Raw genomic sequence first — 21681 nt, 5'->3', positions numbered from 1 at the left:
TGAAAAGCACGATTATGCAAATTATACAGAAAAAGGGGAAGTTTAGTTTGCTATGTGATGTGGTGGTTTTTCCTTTGGAGCAAGGAAGTGTGGCCTTGCCAGATTGAGAATTTTATTGGCAGATGGTGTAATTGGCAGGGTTATGCAGAAGGTATCATCTTCAATTTAACATGATTTAGAATATCGATTGACCCTTGAGGGGGTTATATACACTAATAGTGTTCTAAGAAGGTTTGAGGAGATGTTAACAAATGCAGATATGATCTAATAAACGAGTCTAGAAAAATGTGGCTATAAACCAGTTATAGCCAATAGGAAGAGTGAGTGAGTGTGCAATCGTGCCTTTATTGGATGGAGTTTAAGAACTGTGTTAACACAGATGATCTGGTAATGCAGAGAAGAGACCAAAACTACTATTTTTATTTATTTATCCTTTGTTGACTGGGTTAGTCCCACTAGGCTAGTGGCCTCTCTTCAGAGGAGGCCCAAGATCTTGTGAAATTGGCATTAATGGGAAAAATAGTATACATGTGAAATGTTTACATGATCCCTGTAAAATATGAAAAGGAAATTGTGCAGTTGGTGTTTTCTTTCATTTGCTGTTCAAAATTAAACCCAGTGAAAAGAGGAATGTTGTATACGAGTGAAGACGAAGGGGGAACAGGAGTTACTAAACCTAGTTTGTTTTGCTTCTTTAAACTTGTACATAGTATTAAAGTGGGTAAAGGAAGAGAATGAGAAATTATTAGTAAGAATGTTTAAATACAAGTACAAAACATGCTGGGAGATAATAAAAGAAACAAGTAAATACTAACATGAAGAACAAAAATTGATGATCTAGAGAAAGATAGAAGGATGTGGTGTAATGTATTGAAACATTGAGGATTATGAGCATGTCACTGATCCTAACTGAGTATTATGTATTTGAGACATGGATGCCATGACATTAACCTTGAGAGCAAAGCCAGAGATGTAAATCTTGTCATCTATGTTGAGAACACATAATAGTAGGTTAAGATCGGTGACATGATTGTTGTAGTGCATGGAGCTTTATCTGTTCCATTTTCTATTAGCTACAGTAAAAAAGAAAAAAAATGTGTGTTGCCAGCTTTCATTGCCAAAAAGCACTTAGAGCACTCTCAGAAAGGCAGTGCAACTCTCCTTTTTGTTTGCTCTCACCATCTGTGCCTCTCACTTGTCCAGATTTTTGCAAAAAGTCCAAATTTCTGCCTCAGTTTTTGGACAAATTACTGAGGATTTTATTAATAAAATGATGGCTTGTATTTAAGTTTCAGACTTTGAATCCTGCAGAAAATGCAGGCGAACCCATCCTGTTATTGCAACTCTCCGTTTATGATAGGAAGTCAGGGACACGTTATTGGTATGGACAGCAGTTAGAAACAAATCTTAATTCTTCTGCTCTTCATTTGCTTGCAGTACTGGCACATTTTACTGCCTAGTGGTAGACCTGACCTTAACAACTTAAGCGGAGGCGTGCTTAACATTTGATATGTTCGCAAACTACTTAACTGATTGTCTTTTTTTACAAATATTAGAGCATAATCACTGAGCAGTGTGTGCACTACAATATTATTATGCAAATCCATGGGAAAATTAATCAGAAGTAAAGCCATTAAAGTAAGGAAAAGGGGGTATACCAATATAAGTGCCATGATTTCCTGTGTAAACTGGTAATAAATACTTTGCTAGTAAAGGGTAATATGTCATAAAAAAGAAAGTTTGCTGCTGCAACTTGATCGGACGTTCACCACCTCTGGCCAGTGAATAACTTTTTCTGCTAAATAAGTGTTTAAAATAGTTTAGCCTGTTAGTTATTTAGGTAGTTTAAAGCATAGATAACTACAGAATTAACAAACTGTATTAAATTAGTTAGATGTTAGTGGCCGTGTTTTTAGGCCTTTATTCTTCCTATCTGTAGCATTATATTGTGTGTGTGTATCTGTTAAATTAGAGCCCTTCTTTTTTACAGGGCAGATAGTTTAACTTAGCTTAAATTTATACTAATAGTTAACTTTTCTTAGAGCCTTTTTTTTTACAAGGCTTTAGTAGTTGCTTCAGTGTGGATATTAAAGTGAAAGCCCTCTTATTTACAGGGCAGTACTTGCTGTGAAATATTAGTGTTGGTATTTTTTTTGTACTTCTGAATATATGTTTGTCTCTGATACTGTGTCTCATCAGGAAAAGGAAAAATCCAAGTCTGGATTCAAAAATTGCCCAAGATGTGGGCAAAAAATGTCCATCACCGATGGACATACTGAATGTGTCTACTGTTTGGGTGAAGTACACCTACAGGAAATCTGTGCTATATGCCACTCTTTTAGCTCCAGAGGTTTGCATGAAAGGAAAAGAAATCTCTTGGATAAGGGTCTTTTAAAGTCCTCTTTCCAAGAATCTCTGGATAAGTCTGACAAGCACTCCAAAAAGCCTACGGAATCGACTAAGAGTCCATCGACTACAAAATCAGCCTCCAGTAAAGCTTCAACATCAGTTCCACAGTCTTTGGAACCGACTGTCATTGTGGTTAGGAGCTGGTCCCCGACCTTTGAGCCAGTAATCCCCTACATTAAAATCTGCCATTTTACAATCGGTGGCTTCATCACATTCTTCATGGGCCTCAAGTAGACTTCCGATTTGGATGTGGATCACGTGGTGAAGCTTCTACAGATACTGGCGCTGGAAAAAAGTTTATTGGCACTGACCAGGGGGGCTTTGCAGCTGACTTTAGTTCCCCCAACATCTTTTGTTCCTCCTCTGATCTGCATGGAAGTTTCGGAGCCGGAGAGCACGGAACTGATGATTGTGGAACCTTCAGGACTGACACCCACTCTAGGCATTTCGACCCCGACTGCCCTGATGTCTTTGCCGACTGAAGGATCTTGGAGCTGGCACTCACCGGTTGGGTCCAGGGAGGATAGTAGGACCAACTTGTTGGTGCCGACTTTACCTCTCAGAGCTTCGGCTCGAGTGAGTTCAGCCGTGACCTCTGGCTCGGAGCCCTCCGTACCAGCACAGACAGTTTCCATCGAATCTTCGAATCTGAGGGATTCCTCTTGTTGGGACCGAGGGGCCTTCGAGGCTATGAGGAGGGCCTTGTCCATGCTGACGACCACTCCATCAGCCCCGGCAGCTCCCTCCCTGAAAGCACCGGTGTCTGCCTCTACATCACATGCTCCATTAAAGCATAGAGATCCTGAGCCACAGTAAGCCCCATTGGGTGAGCCATGATCTTCCGAGACCTCTCCAGAAGCTCCCACTGAAGAGGTGCCTAGGAAGAGACTTTGCAAGAAGATTTGCATTTGGACTTCCCACAGGAGTTTGTCACTTCGGATACTGACTTGGATGAGTCAGAAGGGTTTCCATGGTCCCCCTCAGAAGATAACTCCTTTGCAGATATCTTAGAAATTCTTAAACAAAGAGGTGGCTGGAAATCCCTTAACCTTACTAATGATGTCATTCCTCCTGAAGGCCTTTGGGTCTCAACCCTCCACCTCTTGGTGTCTTCACCCTTTGAGTTGCTTGAATTACTCACTCAGAGGGCATGGGAGTCCCCAGACACCAGAGAGCCTGTACCCAGGAGGCCTAATAAATATATAACTTGCCCTCAGGATAGAGCTTATCTTACTAAAGGAGGGTCTGTTGATGCTATGGTGGTGGTGGCGGTAGCCACCAAGAAGGAATTATTAGAGACTTCACATCTGTTCATTCTCCTAATGGAGAATCCAGGGTCATGGACAGGTATGGGAAGTGTATGTTTAGTTCAGCGGCCTTTGTCCTTCGATCACTGAACTATCTCACACAGTTCAATAGATTACAAAGGGATCTCCTGAAGGAGCTGGGAGCCACCCTGCAGGGTTCAGTAGCTGCAGAGGTTTTGGACAAGGTAACTTCCCAGCTCTCCACTCTTAATTTGATTGTGAATTTGTCTGTGCTTCTGTTATCATATGCAGCTGATGGTACGAGCAGAGCAGCTCAGGAGACATTCTTGGATGTGCTTATGTTCCTTTGCAGAACCCTTTAAGTCTTCCTTCATTAACACCCCCTTTGACAGTTCGTCCCATTTCAGACCAAAGGTAAAGGAAACACAGGAGTGAAAAAGATGGAAAGACCTTAGTCTGCCATCAGAGTACGTTTTTCTACCCCAAATTTTTTACCCCAAAGGGGGGGATGGAAAGATATGGTTCCGTAAATCTCAAGGATCTTTCCAGGACACTCATGGAGAAACACCTCTAGAGGCAGACGAGGGGGTTATAATGGAAGACGTCACCCACGCGGCAGAGGGGGTCCACAGAACCAGGGCGACATAGATCAGTTCTTTGGCAAGCCCTGTCAGTGCTCCTGAAAGGAGGCCCGAATGTTCATCTCTGGAGGCAGTTCGGGGGACGCCTTTCTTTATATATAACACAGCTGGGTACAAAGCATAATATCCAGAGGATACTCAATTCCCTTTGCCATGCCACCCCCTCTAGTGAAAAAAATCCCAAATGTCCCATCCAGTCACAGGGAGCAAGCAGCCTTAGAGGTCCAAAGGTTGCTGGAGAAGAGTCGTCCAGCAGACCAGAGAGTATCTGGAACTTACTCAAGGTTCTTTTTAGTTCCAAAGAAAACCGGGGACTGGAGACCTATTCTGGACCTCAGCAGACTAAGTTCCAGATGGTCATGCTTCAGTCAATACTCCCCTTTCTGGGGGAAAACAATTGGATGTGCTTTATAGATCTTTAGGATGCGTAATACCACACAAAGATGGACAGGCCATCCTGGGATCATCTAAGCTTCTGGCTGGGAGCCAGCCATTATCAATTTTGTGCTCTGCCCTTTGGTCTCACTACAGTCCCCAGAGTGTTCACCAAATGTATGGTATTAGTCACCACTCACCTGAAACATTTGAGATTCCAGGTGTTTCCATATCTAGACGACTGGCTCCTCACTGCCACCACCAAGCATCACCTCATTCAGCCAAGGGACACAACCTTAAATCTCTGCAATCAATTGAGGATTACCATCAACTCAGAAAAATCTGCCTTATCGCCATCGCAACATACTGTTTTTATAGGAGCAGAACTAAACACAGATTCAATGATGTTAAGTCTGCCTCCAGAAAGAGTTTGCCTCTTATGAAAACAAATATTAGACTTGCTTCCAGGGACAAAAGCCCCAATCTCGGTGATGCTCAAATTGCTAGGATCAATGTCAGCAGCAATCAGTCATTCCCCTCGTTTACATGTACGAGTTCTACAATGGCTTCTATTCTCTCAATGGTCCTTTCAGGAACTCCCAATGTCGCAGCAAATCATCATAACGAATACGTGCAAGAAAGACCTTCAATGGTGGCTGACATCTCAACAGGTAACTAGGGGCCGTCCATTCGTTCTACCCAATCCCATAGCCATGGTGACCATGGATGTTACCTTGATAGGGTGGGGGGGGCATTATCAGGGAAGAACAGCCCAAGGCACGTGGAAGAAACAGGAGGCTGATCTGCATATAAATGTTCTGGAGATGAGAGCACTACTTCTAGCATTGCAGTCCTTTCAAGACTCTCTACCTCCGGGAACAATTGCAATTCAGACAGACAACATGTTACTGGTCTGGTACATAAAAAAACAAGGAGGAACCAAATGTTATCCCCTGTGTCGAGAGGCCCTGAGAGTGTGGCAGTGGGCAAATTCCACTCAGCACTTTCTGATAGCACTGCACATCCTGGCGGGGGGGGATCCAATGTGATAGACAAGCTAAGCAGGGCAATTTTTTTGCCTCACGAGTGGTCCCTAAAGAAACAAGTAACAGAACGGATATTCCACAGGTGGGGCTAGCCTTGGTGCGATCTCTTTGCAACCCCAACAAACACAAAGTGCAGCAGCTACTTTGCCCTGATCCCTCTGCCTAGGGATGCCCCAAGGGATGCACTGGTGCACAATTGGCCCCTGGGTCTCCTTTATGCCTTTCCCCCCTTCCCTCTGATACCCAAAGTATTACAGAAAGCAAAGTCTCTGGGATGGACCATAATCTTAATAGCCCCTTGTGGGCTTCTGCAAATTTGGTTTCCCTTCCTTCAAGCGTCATATTTTGGAAGAACCCTGGATCCAGTTCTGGATCTGCTGACGCATTCATCAGGGGCACTTCATCCTTCTCTTCATTCCCTCAAACTGACAGCTTGGCTGCTCCAATTCGAACACAGCCAGGATTTACAACCTGTCAGCGAAGGCCCAACATATTATAACATCCTCTCATAAATCATCCACCAGAAAGTTATATCTTTGAAAATGGAAGAGATTTTCTCTATGGGCATCTCAGAATGATGATGATCCTTACCTAGCTCCGATCCCATCTGTACTGGAATTTCTGACTAAACTTTTCAACGAAGGAGCTGCTGCAGCTACCATCAGAGTTCAATTAGTAGCCATCTCAAACTTTCGTCTTGGCTTCCAAGGTTCTAATGTCATGTCTTCATTAGACAACAGTCAGTTAAATGGAAAAATGCCACTTCCTCATTCCTAAATACCCCCACTGTTGTTCCCCAGGGATCCATACTAGGTCCCCTTCTCTTTAATATTTTCATAAATGATTTCCACCACTCAATCCCCAATACAAAACTTATCAAATATGCTGATGACTCACTTATCTGTACTGCCACCTCCATCTCCCTGCACTCCTGAAACTGAACCAAGATGCTTTCACAACCACTGAAAAATGGATGTTAGACAATCACCTAGACCTCAATGCCTCAAAAACTAAACAAATGGTATTTACCCCCTCAGAAATCCTCACATTAGACAGAAATACATTCTCCATCACCAGTCAGGACAATACATCTCTCAAGCTGGTATCTGAGGCTAAACTATTAGGGGTCCACATTGACGATCAGCTTAAATTTAACTCCCACTTGCAGATTAACATAAAAAAAACACCAGAAACTAGGCATGCTCTACCGCTATAATCACTTCCTAACCGCCCCTACTAAGCTCACTCTCTCTACCACATTTCTCATCCTTTCTCTTCTCTATGGTGCCCCACTCTTATCCAATTTACAGTTTTCTCTTAAGGCAAAACTCTCCTCCTGCTATAACAAAATTGCCAAATTTGCTACTGGCCACAAGTCATCTTCACATCACTGTGTATCCCTTCAAAAACTTCAATGGTTAGAACTCCCTAACTATCTCTCCTATATCCAGCTTTCTCATGCACACAAACTTATTTTCAACTCCTCCCTTTCCTCAACCTTTAAAATGCACCTCCCAGAAAGACTCTTAAGATCTAGCAACCATAACCTAATTGAATTATATAAACCCAAACGTCCCCCTGGTAAACATCTCTTGTCCTTTGCACTTGCTCGTCTATGGAACTCCCTTCCACCATCCATCTGTACCACCACAAATCCCTCTGCTTTAAAAAAAATCACTACACTCGCATCTAACATATCCCTCTGCTTTAAAAAAAATCACTACACTCGCATCTAACATATCAGTGTGAATGCTCCTGCTTCCACCCTACATAATTCCATTTCCTCTAATTCACTCTCTGGCCTAGTTGGCATTACTTCTCTTGGTAACTATTGCAGCATGATGTTTTTCTTTTAACTTCATATCCAAATGTATCTTATATTGAACTGATTTTATTTAGTATTACTGCCCACTGTGACCTATAATTGTCATTATAAGTATGTCTACCTGCTGTGATCTATAATTTGTATTGTAACTCTTCAATTCAAATGTAAATGTGTGTAACTTTGTATTTTTTGGAGCTTTTCTCCCCAGGACTCCATTGAAAACAGGTTCTTCTTGACCCAATGGACTATCCTGGTAAACCAACTACAAATAAATAAATAAATAAATAAAATAAATGTCACATCGACTCTCTGAAGCCTTCCTTAAGGGTACCATTCATTTGGGACCACCATCCAGAGCTCCAGCCATGCCATGGAATCTAAGTTTTGTTCTCTCCCGAATTATATTACCTCCTTGCCTTGTCCTGTCATTTGAAATTTCTCTCATGGAAGACTATATTTTTGATAACTATACTTCTGCTTGGAGGATTTCTGAGTTACAGTGCTTGACCATCAATCCTTCTTACCTGATTTTCCATAATGACAGAGTTTCGCTCAGAACTAATCCATCCTTCTTACCAAAAGTTTGTTTAGAGATGAATCTTAACCAATCCATTGAGTTGCCCATTTTCTTTCCTAAATACACAAATGGGATGGGAATACATGCTGCACAAACTTGATGTTCATAGACCACTCCGATTTTATTTAGATAGAACGAAACAATTCAGATCAACGTATCAGCTCTTTGTTGCTTTTTCGGAGTTAAAAAAAAAAAAAAAAAAAAGGTGCCCCAGTGACAAAAGTAACCTTGTCAAGATGGCTGTCAGACTGCATTTCCTTCATTTATGGTTTCGAGAATGCGCCCTTACAACAGAAAATAAAGGCCCACTGTACTAGAGCTGTTTCAACCTCATTAGCCTTTTCTTTAAGGTTACTATTAGATGCTATTTGTGCAACAGCTACTTGGTCAAGACCTCATACCTTTATCACTCATTACAAAATAGACAAGGCCTCCAGGGACAGGACCTCCTTTGGTTCCACAGTTCTGAGGAAAATTCTTCCGTGAGCCGTCTGAGAAAGATGGTGCTTGGGACACTACCCATCAGTAAAATGAACGGCGAGATAGAACAACTTCACAGAAAGAAGTTATGTACTCACCATAACGTTCCATGCAAGTTGTTCATCTCGCCTTTATTCTTACATCCCACCCTCCAACCCCCATCCAGTCTACTTGAGGTCCGTCACCTTTTGCTGTATGGTGCATTGTCTCTTATCCAAGTCTCAGAGTGGCATATTAATGGTAGTAGGTAGTCAGGTGGCAGCAAACAAGATCTGAGGGAAGATCAGGGTGCGTCATGGGATAGGGAGTTGGCCTCGAGCTGGTTGAAGGCCTCGAGCTTTTGCAGTTCGCCAAGTCGGAGCTGAGGATCGTCTCCGAACCCGTCAGTAAGAATGAAGGCAAGATGAACAACTCGCATGGAACGTTATGGTGAGTACATAACTTCTTTTTTCTTTTGCTTCAGTCGAAATCTAGCAGAAAAATTCAAACCTACCCCTTAATCCAAATAAAACAAAACTGATGCTCTTCACCCTAAAACATTATCACAACCAAAAACAATATTTCTTTGTTACATCTGCAAATAATAACATTGAGGTAACGCCATAGAGTAATTTACTGGACATTGTAATAGATGACCGTCTTAAATCTGATCAACATATTCTTCAAACAATTAGAGACCCACCAGAAACTTGGCTCCCTTTATAGGGTAAAACAGCATCTTACAAATCCAGTAAGAAAAATACTAGCCTCATCCTATTTGCTTCCAACCCTCACCTATCCTTACAAACCTAAGCTCTACACTAAAATCCAAACTAGCCTCCTGTAACAGGCAAGTAGCTAAATTTGCTGCCAACACTGCACACCAAACTCACCACTGCTAAGTGATAGAGCAGCTAAGATGTCTAGAGCTTAACTATTACATAACACGATATCCGCTGGATATAGCATGCAAACTGCTATATCATCCTGAAGAATGCCCTGTATTAAAAAACATATTATTGCCCTACACCTCCATGAAGGACCTCCATTCTGGTTATACAGTTCAACTTAGCACTAATAAAGCAAATAATTCATTAGGGGACTTGGCTATACTCTTGTTAAATCTGTAACTCTGGAAAATCATCTCTACACAAGTAAACGTGATTAACAAATTCCCAAGATCTAAAATCTGGCTCAGACAATACCTTACCCACTCCTGGTCGTGCTCATGTTCATCACCAGGTTGAGACCTTTAGTCAAAGCACAAACTTCTTATTGATTATCACTAACTTTTTGCCCTCCTCTACTTGAGTTATTACACCCCAATAACTTTCCCTCGTGCACTTGAATTGGTTACACCTCTTTTCTCCCTCCCTTAAACAATACTTCCCATCTTTATCTTTTTTGCATCCCCATTTGTACCCAAGTTATGAATCTTCTGGATGCACCAGTATGAAACAGGCAGCCTAAATACAACTAATCCTGTACCGTGCTCTGTCATATACCATTACCACTGTCTTACACACTACTATGGTCTCCCCTCCTACATAATTTTATAACTTAGTTCATTATATCTCTTAAACTGTTTACAAACCTATACAGTACTAAAATCTCCCTTCTTACATGATTTTATAACTTACTTCATTATGTATCTTGAACTTTCTGCAAGCCTTTCTTTAGTGAAATAGAATGCTAAACTACATTTTTCCCTTCTACATTATCAATTTACTTCCTGCAATATTTTAGAGCTACAAGAACTGTATAAACTTATAATTGTTGATGTGAAATAGTTTACAGTGTAGACCTGTCTTGTAATTATGTTTGTTTTTTTCTGACAAAGATAACTGTTGTTTTTGTGAGAACTGTCTGAAATTTACTTGTTAGTATAGGTGTACTGTGGTGGAGCTTTTTTCCCCGGGCCTTCAGTGAAAATGGGTTCTGCTCAGTTAGACTTTCCCAGTCAAAGAACAAAAGCAAATAAGTAAAATCAGATCATAGTTGTGGGGATCAGTTATGGAAGAATAACAATGAGGATGTTATAAGAAAAAATGATAAATATAAATGTGCATTTCTGTTATTTTATAAATATGTAAATGATGTTTTTATGTTCTGTTAAGTAAATGATCCCTACTTGTTTTAATAGGTGCTGTGGGATGCTTTTACCTCTACATAAGCTACCACCAACCCAAGCAGATGGGACCTTTTATTTGACATCTCATTTGAAGCACCTGAAGCATGACACACTCGAGTATAGCACTGAGCCCCCCCCCATGCTGCACGGCAGTGTCAGCAACCCATCTATCTAACGTATGAAGTACATGAGTCTGAAAGACCAGACAGATGATGTATGGGTTCCTGACAACCAAGTCTTTTTAAGACTGTGAAGTTGAAATTCATCAGTAAATTAGAAGTGAGATGGTTGGGTTTATTACGAATAAACTTTGGAAAGTATGAGCCAAAGCACCATGTGGCAGAGTTACAGTGAAGTTACTTGGGATGAGCAGTTGGTCATTTTATTTATTCTAATTTGTTGTGCAATTATGCAGAGAGAAATCTTTGAAGGCATGGGAAGTTGGATATAGCGAATGGTGATTTCATTTAAAGCTGTGCTGGTGGGAATGGAGTGAGAAAAGTAGGCTGGATGCTTATAAACACAACAAAATGGGGGGAGGAATGGAAGTGAGCTTGTTTAGCTCCAAGGTAGGGGACCATGTCCAACAGGTTCTGCAGGTGTGGGTATGAGTGTCTCCTCAAATATTTTTTATACATTGGAAAGGTTATTGAAAGTGTTCGAGTGAGTTCAGGGTTATTGTTTGAGATGTCAGAAGATGGATGACTTAAGTAGCTTGGGTACATATTTTCTGAGATTGTCTGTTGAGGCATGACAGTGCAGTCAAGTCCAGTGAGACCTCGTTGTGCTCATTTGGAGAGAAGTTTCAACACTTAGCACAGGCTTCCATTTTGGTGGAGCCTTTTGAGTTGGAGAACGAAGGAAGGTCAATAATCTTTTCTGCAATTTTTTGTTATTAATAAAGAAAGCTGTAAGTAGAAATCAGAAGTGACAAAATTTGCAAACTCAAGTAATGGACTTGAATGGAGTTTATGAAATGGAAATGAGAGAGGCTAAGGTAAAGTTAAACTAAATCCCAATGCTGTTTTTTTTGCATGGCAGCAATATCTGAAAAAAGAAAAAGAAAGCATTCCAGAAGGATGAAAGAGTTTGGGGGGGGGGGGGGTCCTAGGCAGCAGCATAAGGGGACGGGAAAAGAGAAGTTAACATTAAAAGAAAAGGTATTCTACGTGTAACAGTACTAAAGAAAGGTGTGATTTATAGAATTTAGTAAGCACCTGATAACTGTGAATATATATATATATATATATATATATATATATATATATATATATATATATATATGATGAAGGGCACTATGATTTTAGATATAAATATTCCATCCAAATATTAATCTGACAGAGATGCTAACATGATGGGCTCTGTGATTTTAGGTATAAAAATAACATCAAAATATTAATCTAACACATATGCTAACATGATAGACACTGTGATTTTGTGTGTAAATGTAACATCAAAATATTAATCTGACTGATAATGCTAACATGATGGGTACTGTGATTTTTAGGTATCAACTTAATATCAAAATATTAAACTGACAAAACATACTAACGTAGTCATGGGTGCTGTGATTTAGATATAAATGTAACATGATAATTAAACTGACACTATACTAACATGATGATGGGGTGCTGCGATTTACGTATAAATATATCATCAAAATATTAGTCTGACAGAAGCCAAGGCTTTTGACACTATCCCCACTCGGGCATCATTGACAAACTCACCCAGCTAGTTATCAACCCATTTATATCATTAGATGGGTTGTTAACTGGTTTACTGATAAGAACCCATATAGTCCAAATAGGGGAAATCACCTCCAACAGCAGACCTACAATCAAGTACAAGCTAAAACGAAAGGTCCGTGGCTGACGAAGTTTGCTGATGACTGCAAACTGTGAGCAGTCATAGAATCTCCAGACAGTGTCAACAATCCTACACGAGGGTCTTACACAAACAAATGAGTGGTATTAAAGTCATGGGCTTAAACTCAATGCAAAAAAAGTGTTATCCCTTTCAGTAAGAGCAATGTTCCTGCTAACTATCACATCAGTAACAACACCATCAGTGGTGAAAGACCTGGGCACACAGGTTGGCAGCAACCTTACGTCTCCACAGTGGTAAGAAGGGCATTCTGTGTTGCTTATCTCATAAGTAACAGCATTGCCTCCAGAAGAAAAGAAGTTATAACCTCCATGTATTCTTCCCTCATTAGGCCAATAATTGAGTGCAATTCTCCTTTTGGTATGTACTTTTCCAAGCACCTGCAGCAGTTGGTGAGACCTGAAAGGTTCCTCACAAGGAAACTTTGAGGTCTTCATCATCTGTTCTATGAGGATTTCCTGAAATCACTGTCACTTTATTCTGTTTCATACAGACTACTCAGAGGTGATCTCTACCTTGCATATAAGGCAATCCTTGAACCTGCTTTTTTTGGAAATGCTGCACATCTGCAAGTTAAATGGTGCAGGTTACTCACTATAAAGGCCTTGCCCTAGTGTGTGACATTAATAGAATCTGCTGGAGGGACAGATTTGACTCCCAGAGGTTACCACACCTTTGGAACAGACTCCCACTTCATGTCAAGCAAAGCACCTTATTGGCCCTCTTCAGATGCAGTCTGGACGATTGGATGGGTAACCATAAATTCACCACGGGTTCCACCTTTGTCCCTCTTGGACAGGGGTGACAGGTGCTGATCATGGAAATAAGGATAAAACTTGGCTAGACTTAAAAGGGTTGTAGGGTCATTAGCCTAGTAACTGCCAATGATCCTATGCTAACATGATGATGGGTGCTATGATTTTTAGGTATAAACGTAACATCAAAAGATTAAACCAACAGACATGATACCATAAATCGCAGTGAGGTTGTGAGGCAGCTTGGGCTATTCATGAAAACATGTCCTTAAGAGATGAAGTATAGTTTTAGTATATAAAATTTGTATACATTTAATCATAGAATATAATATTACATTTGTTGTACAGATGAACATCTATTAAACCTCAAGTAAATTTAAAAAAATACCTTCTGTGAAAGAAATAAATTATATGGAAAGATGTCACACTTTAAAACACTCTACTGACCTACACAGGTAATACTAGGGGCAAACCAATCCTTGTCTTAAAGCCTTTAAAGGTGAATTGTTACAGACTTTACCAAATCTTTAAATTTATATTAACTTGTGAAAATATAAACCTAAAACCTTGGATATATAATTGTTTGTTCCAGTTTCATTACAACATATGAATTTCTGAAAATTAGAACCTATTTAATGCATGCGTCGGAAACAGACATATGATCCTATTTTGATAAGTTCTATGTTTTTAATGGACTTCAGGCCCAAACTATGAACTTATGTGAGAATTTCAATAATGCTGGGAATAAATAAAAAAAAAATCCATCAGTTTTAATTTATTCTTATATGGTTAACAGTTGCTGTACCCTGAATTTGTTCACTGCCCTATGTCATATTTTTGTGAGAGGTGCATAGTATCTATCAGTGAGTCTAATTTCTGCATGTTTGACTGGAGCTTAAGTTACTATAAGAGAGGAAAGGTGTGTTGGAAGGCCTGCAGTCAGCATACTGCACCATTTGACCTCACAGACATCTGCAACGGTTAGTTTAGGCAGGTTATAAATGAACTTGACAAAATTGTTATTAACAGAAAAATCTAGTTTTGTTATGAATATAATATCTCTGATAAGGAGTTTACCCACTTAAGAAATACTGGAAGATGTCAGTGGATATTGTATAGCTTAGGTCTCCTGTACTTCATTGCAGGGAAAACTGTACATAGTGGATTTTCTACAGCAGAATTTTCTTTTGTGCACTGTCCCCTGTAAATGTTGTACTATGTTTTTCAAATATATTACACAGTAATTTAACAAGAAAATAATGTAAAATATATTGTTGCAGTGTTTTAACTGGTGCTGCAAGTGTTTTTTGTATGCTTTTTTGCCACGTCTGCTGACCATCAATCCCTTGATTCAACTTTTCCCATTAATGACCCATATTCAGAGAAACAGCTAGTCCCAGTACAACTACTGGTCACTCATTGAGAATTTTCCATTTTTTGGCCATCTGGCCTAACCCTTTCCCTGTTAGCTAACTGATATACAGATATAAGAGCATGTTGTGTTTTTGCTGTGAACATGTGCAGGTAGATGGCTGCACTTGGCTTTGTGTCATGCACTGCTGTCACCAGTAGGTGCCAGCATTGTAGCAGACCAAGCCGCTTCCATTTGGATGAGTGAGCCAGCATCGGCCACTCACTCCATTGTGGGTTCTATTGGTGCCCAGTTTACTAGTCAGTACTGGAGCAGTTGGATCTCCATCAGAATTTGAGCCTTTTTTGCCATGGAGCTGATATGTTTTAATGTTTTTGCTCCTATTACCTTAATTATAGTGGGAAAGTTTAAAGAATGCTTGCAACTGCAAAGTAAATGACACACAGTTTGTTAAAGAAGAGGCAGTCTATCATAAGAGCAAAATGAAAAGGAGCAATCTTTTTAGATTGAATCTAAAAAATCAAACTGTGGAAAAAAGACTAAAAAACAATATATTGGGGAGGAGGGCAAACAACCCCCTTACTCCACCCTTTCTCCCCATGTTACATGTACCAGCTATAAGATCACACAACAGCAAGATGAGGACAAATTCCTAGACCACACTGTTCAGCGATCTCTCATAGGAAACAGACAAAAAGACTTTAAAGCAAACCTATAAGAGCATTTGCTGTTAAAGACAGCAGTTGACATATGTTATAGTCTCTAAAGAACCCATACCACTCATTTGCTGTTTGAATTCGCTCATTGCTGGGGTGAATGCCTTATGGACGTATTCATTCTTTGGGGTAAGCCATGCAGATCAGAAGCAATTATCTATGCATAAGGGATTGGTTTGATTGGTTTTAAGTTCTGTGTAGCTGTGTTTGTAGCGTGTCCAAGAAGATAGCACAGAATAGGCTTGTGATGTACATCTATGTGTAATGGAGTCACAACCCCACGTCTAAAGGCAACACATCCATGTTATCTCCACTGTACTGCAGAGATTTGCTCAGCCACATGTACCTCATCTCCTTTCACCAAGGAAGGGTGAGCAAGAAACACCTGCTCACCCACCAAAGCAGGGTGAATAGGCACCGCCAGTTAACCCCTCTCACCAATGAGGGATGAGCAGGCATGGCCTTGCTATATTTCTCCTGTCTATGCCAGCACGAATAGATGCCTTGGGTTGCCAGGGTGATAATCAGGGTTTTTCCCATTTTGTACTACAGAAATTGACCTTTATGTCACTTTGTGCTGGGATAAGTGGCAGAAATGGACCTGCTGATTTTACATCTTATTTGTGGTCAGTGTGCTTTTGTTGTCGTACATAGAATCTGCCATTGTTTACTAATCTTAGGGTTTTTGATTCTAAGAACTGACTTTTGTTGCCTTCCTTTTCTTCATTTTGTTTAATCAGCCATGCTTACAGTAGGTGGAAGTTCTGACCCAATGAACTGTTCACTTGCTTTGTAGGGAGTTATTTTTTGGTACACAGTTTGAGTCAAGTGTAAATTAATTGACAGTGAGCGACTAACTGAGGTCACACATTTACTACTATAGTGAAGATCTCTTGTAACTCAGGAATCGATGTAGCGATGCAGGAATAATTTCAATGATGTTTATAGAGTGCCTGTGTGACAACAGAATTTGTTTAGCATTTGATATATAGAAGCTTTAGAAATGCAATTACGTTTACTTTTACTTATTCATGTTTTTTTTCCCTTTAAAGGTTGTCTTGAGTCAAGAGGATCTTAATGTTTTGCAGAAAATTTTGACAAATAATTTTGGAGGTGTCCCCAATGAATTACAGGAGGAAAAACAGCCAAAGTACTCTGAAGGTACCCAGATCTTTTGTATACTGTGTCTAATACAGTTAACTGTTTAACACAATAGTGTTCACCACTGATTATATACTGTCTTTATGAAGAAAAAAAATAAAAACACAATCCATTTTGAAAATAATTGCTTTTGCCACTTTCAGCAGTCACTAACTGATAATAACTGTTAAGGTTTCTTTCACATAGATATATTAAAACATAACCCACTACACACACTGTACAATTTTTGTGTATAGCGCACACAGTGTTAAGTGCCTTTCATTATACTGAATGTTTGCTTTAATTTTATATGTGTAGTAATTTTTTTTAAGTCTTGTAACCTTTGTAATGTAAGGGATCATTTGTGGCCTTTGGGGTATTTTATTTATTTCTACATGTATTTGTCAACTGGAGTGGATCTCATTGGATCTCTCTGATCTCAATGGACCATTTTCAAGCTCAACATAAGGTACGGAACCAAGGCAAAACTGTTTTACAACTAACAAAGATGGAGACGCATCATAAAATTATACATTTAACAAAATTAAATAAACATTAGTTCACAGTAGTTGTATAGTATTTCCAGGAGAAAAAGTCTTCTGTGTGAATGCATTGCAGCAAAGTGACCAAAAATATATTGGCACTGAAATTTAGGATGTTGTATGCCTTGCTTGATTTATTGCAGTTCAGTAAAAAATAGTGTAACTAGTGGGGTGAAGCATTAATCCTTGCTTGTAAAACTGAGACCTACTAATATGCTTTTCTTCTGCGTCTTTGCCTCTTGATTCTGTTCTCACATTAGAATCTGTCTCATTCATTCTAAATTTATACAGTCCTGCTGTTGGAGATAGCAGTATAACAGGCAAAATGACTTTTGCAGTACATTGTGCCAGTTTTATTCTTCCAGTCGTTTCAGTATATAACACTATTTTGCCATGTTATATACTTACAAATACACATGGTTGCCCAGGATTGCTTACACACTTTCCCCCTCATTCACAGGGTGATTTGCTATAAATTCTTCCAAATGCTTACGTGACACCTCGACAGATATAGTGAAAGGCAAACTTTAGTAAACCAAGTGTACAACCTAACAAACTTTAACAACAAAGCCATCTCTTCCCTTTAGCTCTGTAAAAGTAATCCATTGAACACATCGCCCTTAACCTCTGTAACTGTAATCGACTACACACATTGATGATGCTCTCTCTAAACTCAGCAACATTTTCCTTACGATTATAAATGAAATGGCACCAGTTAGACAAAAGAGAGTCAACTCAACCTGAGTTTCTTAGCTGACGACAGAGGGGCAAAGCCTGGCAAATTTGGTATACAAAAAAAAAAAAAAAAAAAAGATACTTTCAAAACATTTAAACAATTTGGACTTTTTTTTTTTCTGATTGGGAAATTGTATGTGCTTGGGAGGGGGTTACTTTACCTGCAGTACAAGATTTATACTGTTAGTTCTAGTTAATTCTTGGTTTCTGTGAGTTTTTAATCCTTTTATTGCGTTTTATGGGTACTGGTGAATGTTCAACTGAGTTTCTGTACTAAGGCCATTTTAGTGCAGTTATCTCATTGCCTCATGCTGCCAGAGCCACAAGTTAAACACTTCGGTCATTTTCATTGATTAAAATTTTAATTGGAAAGTTTTGGCAAGAAAATGTGCTGCTTTTGTATATTTCCTTTGGGGCTATGATTATTTGAGGTGATTGAGTAGGTTTTATAGCATTTAAATGATTTTTTTTTCATTTAAGCTGCAATTTTTGCTCCATTTGTGTTTTAAACATTTCTGAGAGGAATTTTTATTAAGTTTGTTTTATTTCTTGTGTAAGGCAGTTTTATGCTGTTTCTAATAATTTAGGACTGAAAATAACCTTGTTAAAACTGGGCGACCGTTGTGACATATATTTTGTATTTTAAACTGTTACTGAAACTACTCTTGTTTAATTCAGTGCAGTATTATGAATATCCCTGTATAAATAGACTTTATAGGTTCATACTAGGCTATCTGCCCTAGGGCATTTATAAGCCTAGCCAGAGTGTTTGGCTTTCGCCACCCATTTTAAATTAATTTTGCTAGGCCCTTTTTCGAGGTTAGTATACTGTGCCTCTGTCTAACAGTGACACAGAAGTGATACCCGGGGTAAACCTACGATCTCCCATCCACTCATCAAGATTCCTCTTGAAGAGAGTCAATGAGGGACTCTGCCTTACCTGGACTGGGATTTTATTCCAGAGTGAAGGGAGCCTCTGGATTATGAATCTGTCCCTCCAGCATGTCCTATTTATTTCAGTGCTGAGGTTCAAGTCTCTTGAGCGCGTAGCTCAATGTGATTTGGATTTTCTTTGGTGCAGCGTGTCCATTAATTCTGGGTTGGACATGGCTTTATACGTCAGGCACAGATCGCCTCTGAGCAGGCGGTATGCCACTGAGTAGAGCTGGATTTTCTTTAACCGGGCAGCATATGGCATCTGTTTGAGCCCTTTGATCCTCTTGGTGAGGTACTTTTGGGGTCTTTCCAGTTGCTGCAGGTGTCTGGTAAGGTACATCCCAAAAGGGGCATTGTACTCAATTATGGGCCTGATGAGGGATGAGTAAAGAGGCACGATGACCTCCCCTGATCTAGATGTGAATCCCTTCATGATTAGGTGGGCTATATAAAATGTTTTTCTAACCACTTTGGCCACGTGGTTGTCAAATGAGAGATTGCTATCAACTTGGGTCCCCAGGGTCCCTAATTACTTCTTCTGTACTTAATGGATTACCACCTATGTGGTAATTTGTGGGCACTTTGTTTTTGCCAAAGGGGATGACTATACACTTTTTGGCGTTTAGCTTGAGGCCATGGCTCTGGCACCAGTTGTCTGTTTCTATGAGGCCCTTTTGGAGGATGCTTGTGTCGGCTGGAGAGTTGATTATGACGCCCAGTTTGCAGTCATCTGCGAACTTGGTCAGCCACAGTCCTTCCGTGTTGGCCTGTACCTCCGAGAAATATATACCGAACAAAATAGGTCCCAGGACTGAGCCTTGTGGGACGCCACTTGTAACTGGTTTGGAGTCTGACATGGCTCCAGCTATTCTAACCATGTGGGTTCTATCCTTGAGCCAGTTTGCAACCCATCTAGTGACATAGGGGTTTATATTTAAGCTGGTGAGCTTATCTATAATGCCCGAGTGGGATATTGTATCAAAGGCTTTTGCGAGGTCCAGGTAGGCTGTGTGGACCACCTTCCCCTCGTCAATGGCCTTGGTGACTGTTTCAAAGAAATCGACCAGGTTTAAGAGGCAGGATCTGCCCTTAAAGCCGAACTGGGTAGGATCCAGTGTCTGTAGGTCCCCAGTATCTTTATTTATGAGGTCCATGATGATCCCTTCCATAGCTTTGCAGACCAAGCTAGTCAGGCTTATGGGGCGATAGTTTCCAGGATCCGTTGAGGCACCACCTTTGTGGAGAGGGACCACTGTTGCTGTACGCCACTCTTTGGGTACATATCCTGTAGTAAGGCTGAGATTGAACAGTAGTTTTATGTTTGGGTTTAGCTCTCCTTGGAGTTCATGTAGGATGCAGCCTGGGACACCGTCTGGTCCCATTGATGCTGTGTTTTTTGCTTTGGAGAGGGCAGCTCTTACGTGAGCATCTGAGATGTCAGGGGGGCAGCACTCTGCTGGGACAGATATTTGCCCTTTTGGTGGTGGGGGGGAGAAGTTTGCGCTGAACCTGTCAGCTAGGATGTTGGCAATGTCTGTGGGTTTGGTGTAATTTTTGTCATTTTGGACCAATTCTGAGCATATCTGGAAATTCCCACCCAGGTTCCTAACATAACTAAAGAAAGCCTTGTGATTATCCTTAGTGTCCTGTGCAATTTTTCTCTCGAAGCTGGCCTTAGACGATTTTATGAGTGCCCGTTGTTTTTTTGCTAATACTGATCAGAGATGCCTTCCCTTTTTGGGATTTTGCTCTGTCATGTAGTAGCTTCCTCCTTCTATTGTATAGTCTGTTTATGGCTGGGGTCCACCAGACAGGATGTCTGCCTTTGGAGGATTGGGTCTTGGTTTTATTTGGGATTGCATGATCCATGCATTCCTGAAGGTGTTCATAGAATGCGTTTATAAAGGATTCTGCAGTCTGGCCCGTATTTTCCACAGGCCCGGGGGCTTTGAAGGATTCCTCCTCGGTTTTGAGGAGTGTGAAATTTGCTTTAGAGAAGTTTTTTACTGTGGTTTTCAGGGCAGGGGGTGGAGTCGGGATGTGAATATCCAGTGAGATTAGTTTATGGTCTGATCTTACCAGTGAGGGATACACTTCTGGTCTGGAGCATAGAGTCCTCATGTTGGTGATGATCAGGTCCAGTATGTTTTCCCCTCTTGTGGGAGTGGTAACAAGTTGTTCCATAGCATTTGAGTTTATAAATTCTAGGAACCTTTGGGCTAGGGTGTTGGAGCTAGAGTAATGCTCCCAGTCTGTTTGGGTAGTTGAAGTCACCCAATATAATGGTGTTTGGAGAGACCTTCATATTTTCCAGTGTTCTCATGAAGGCCGAGTGGGGTTCCTGGGTTTGGGAGGGTGGTCTGTAGCAGGCTATAAACTGGAAGGCAGTTTTACCCACCGTTAGTTGCACATGGATAGTCTCTGATGCTACGTGCTGTGCCACCAACCTGGAGGTGTGGGTATCTTTGACGAATATTGATACTCCCCCTCCTTTTGTGGTTCGGTCCAAGTTTTGGGGCCGAAAAGCATGGTGTGAGGTATAACCTGGTAGTGCTGGGTTGCTCTCGGGAGCCTTGAACCAGGTTTCTGTTACTGCACAGATATCGATGTTTTCCATGCTAGGGAGAGTTTTGAGTGCGTGCATCTTGAGGTTTAGACTTCTGGCGTTGAGTAGCATTACTCTTAGTTTCTTATCCCTTGTGATACCTATGGAGGTGGGTTTGTCTTTTGAGCCTTGCCTAAAAAAGGCCCTATGGGGGTAGCAAGAGCCTTTGCCAATATCCGAAAGCCCAGGGGTGACAGGTGCAAGCCATCCCTAGTGAAGCATCGTGGCTTGTCGAGCATGTCATCCCAGGCTGACAGGCATTGGA

At 40.6% G+C, this 21681-nt stretch overlaps 1 protein-coding gene across 1 annotated transcript in view; it reads left to right on the top strand.

Annotated features, from left to right (window-relative positions):
• VPS13C (vacuolar protein sorting 13 homolog C) overlaps positions 1–21681 on the top strand; it is a 6956796-nt gene that overhangs the window by 3384938 nt on the left and 3550177 nt on the right. The window contains exon 37 of the mRNA XM_044076309.1: positions 16511–16619. Within this exon, the coding sequence (XP_043932244.1) occupies positions 16511–16619 (109 nt within the window). The remainder of the gene's footprint in view (positions 1–16510; positions 16620–21681) is intronic.

This window comes from Protopterus annectens, chromosome 7.part0, assembly GCF_019279795.1.
Source record: "Protopterus annectens isolate FY-2018-M chromosome 7.part0, PAN1.0, whole genome shotgun sequence".
In the NCBI taxonomy this organism is placed as follows: Eukaryota; Metazoa; Chordata; order Ceratodontiformes; family Protopteridae; genus Protopterus; species Protopterus annectens.
This window is presented reverse-complemented; position numbering and strand designations above follow the sequence as displayed.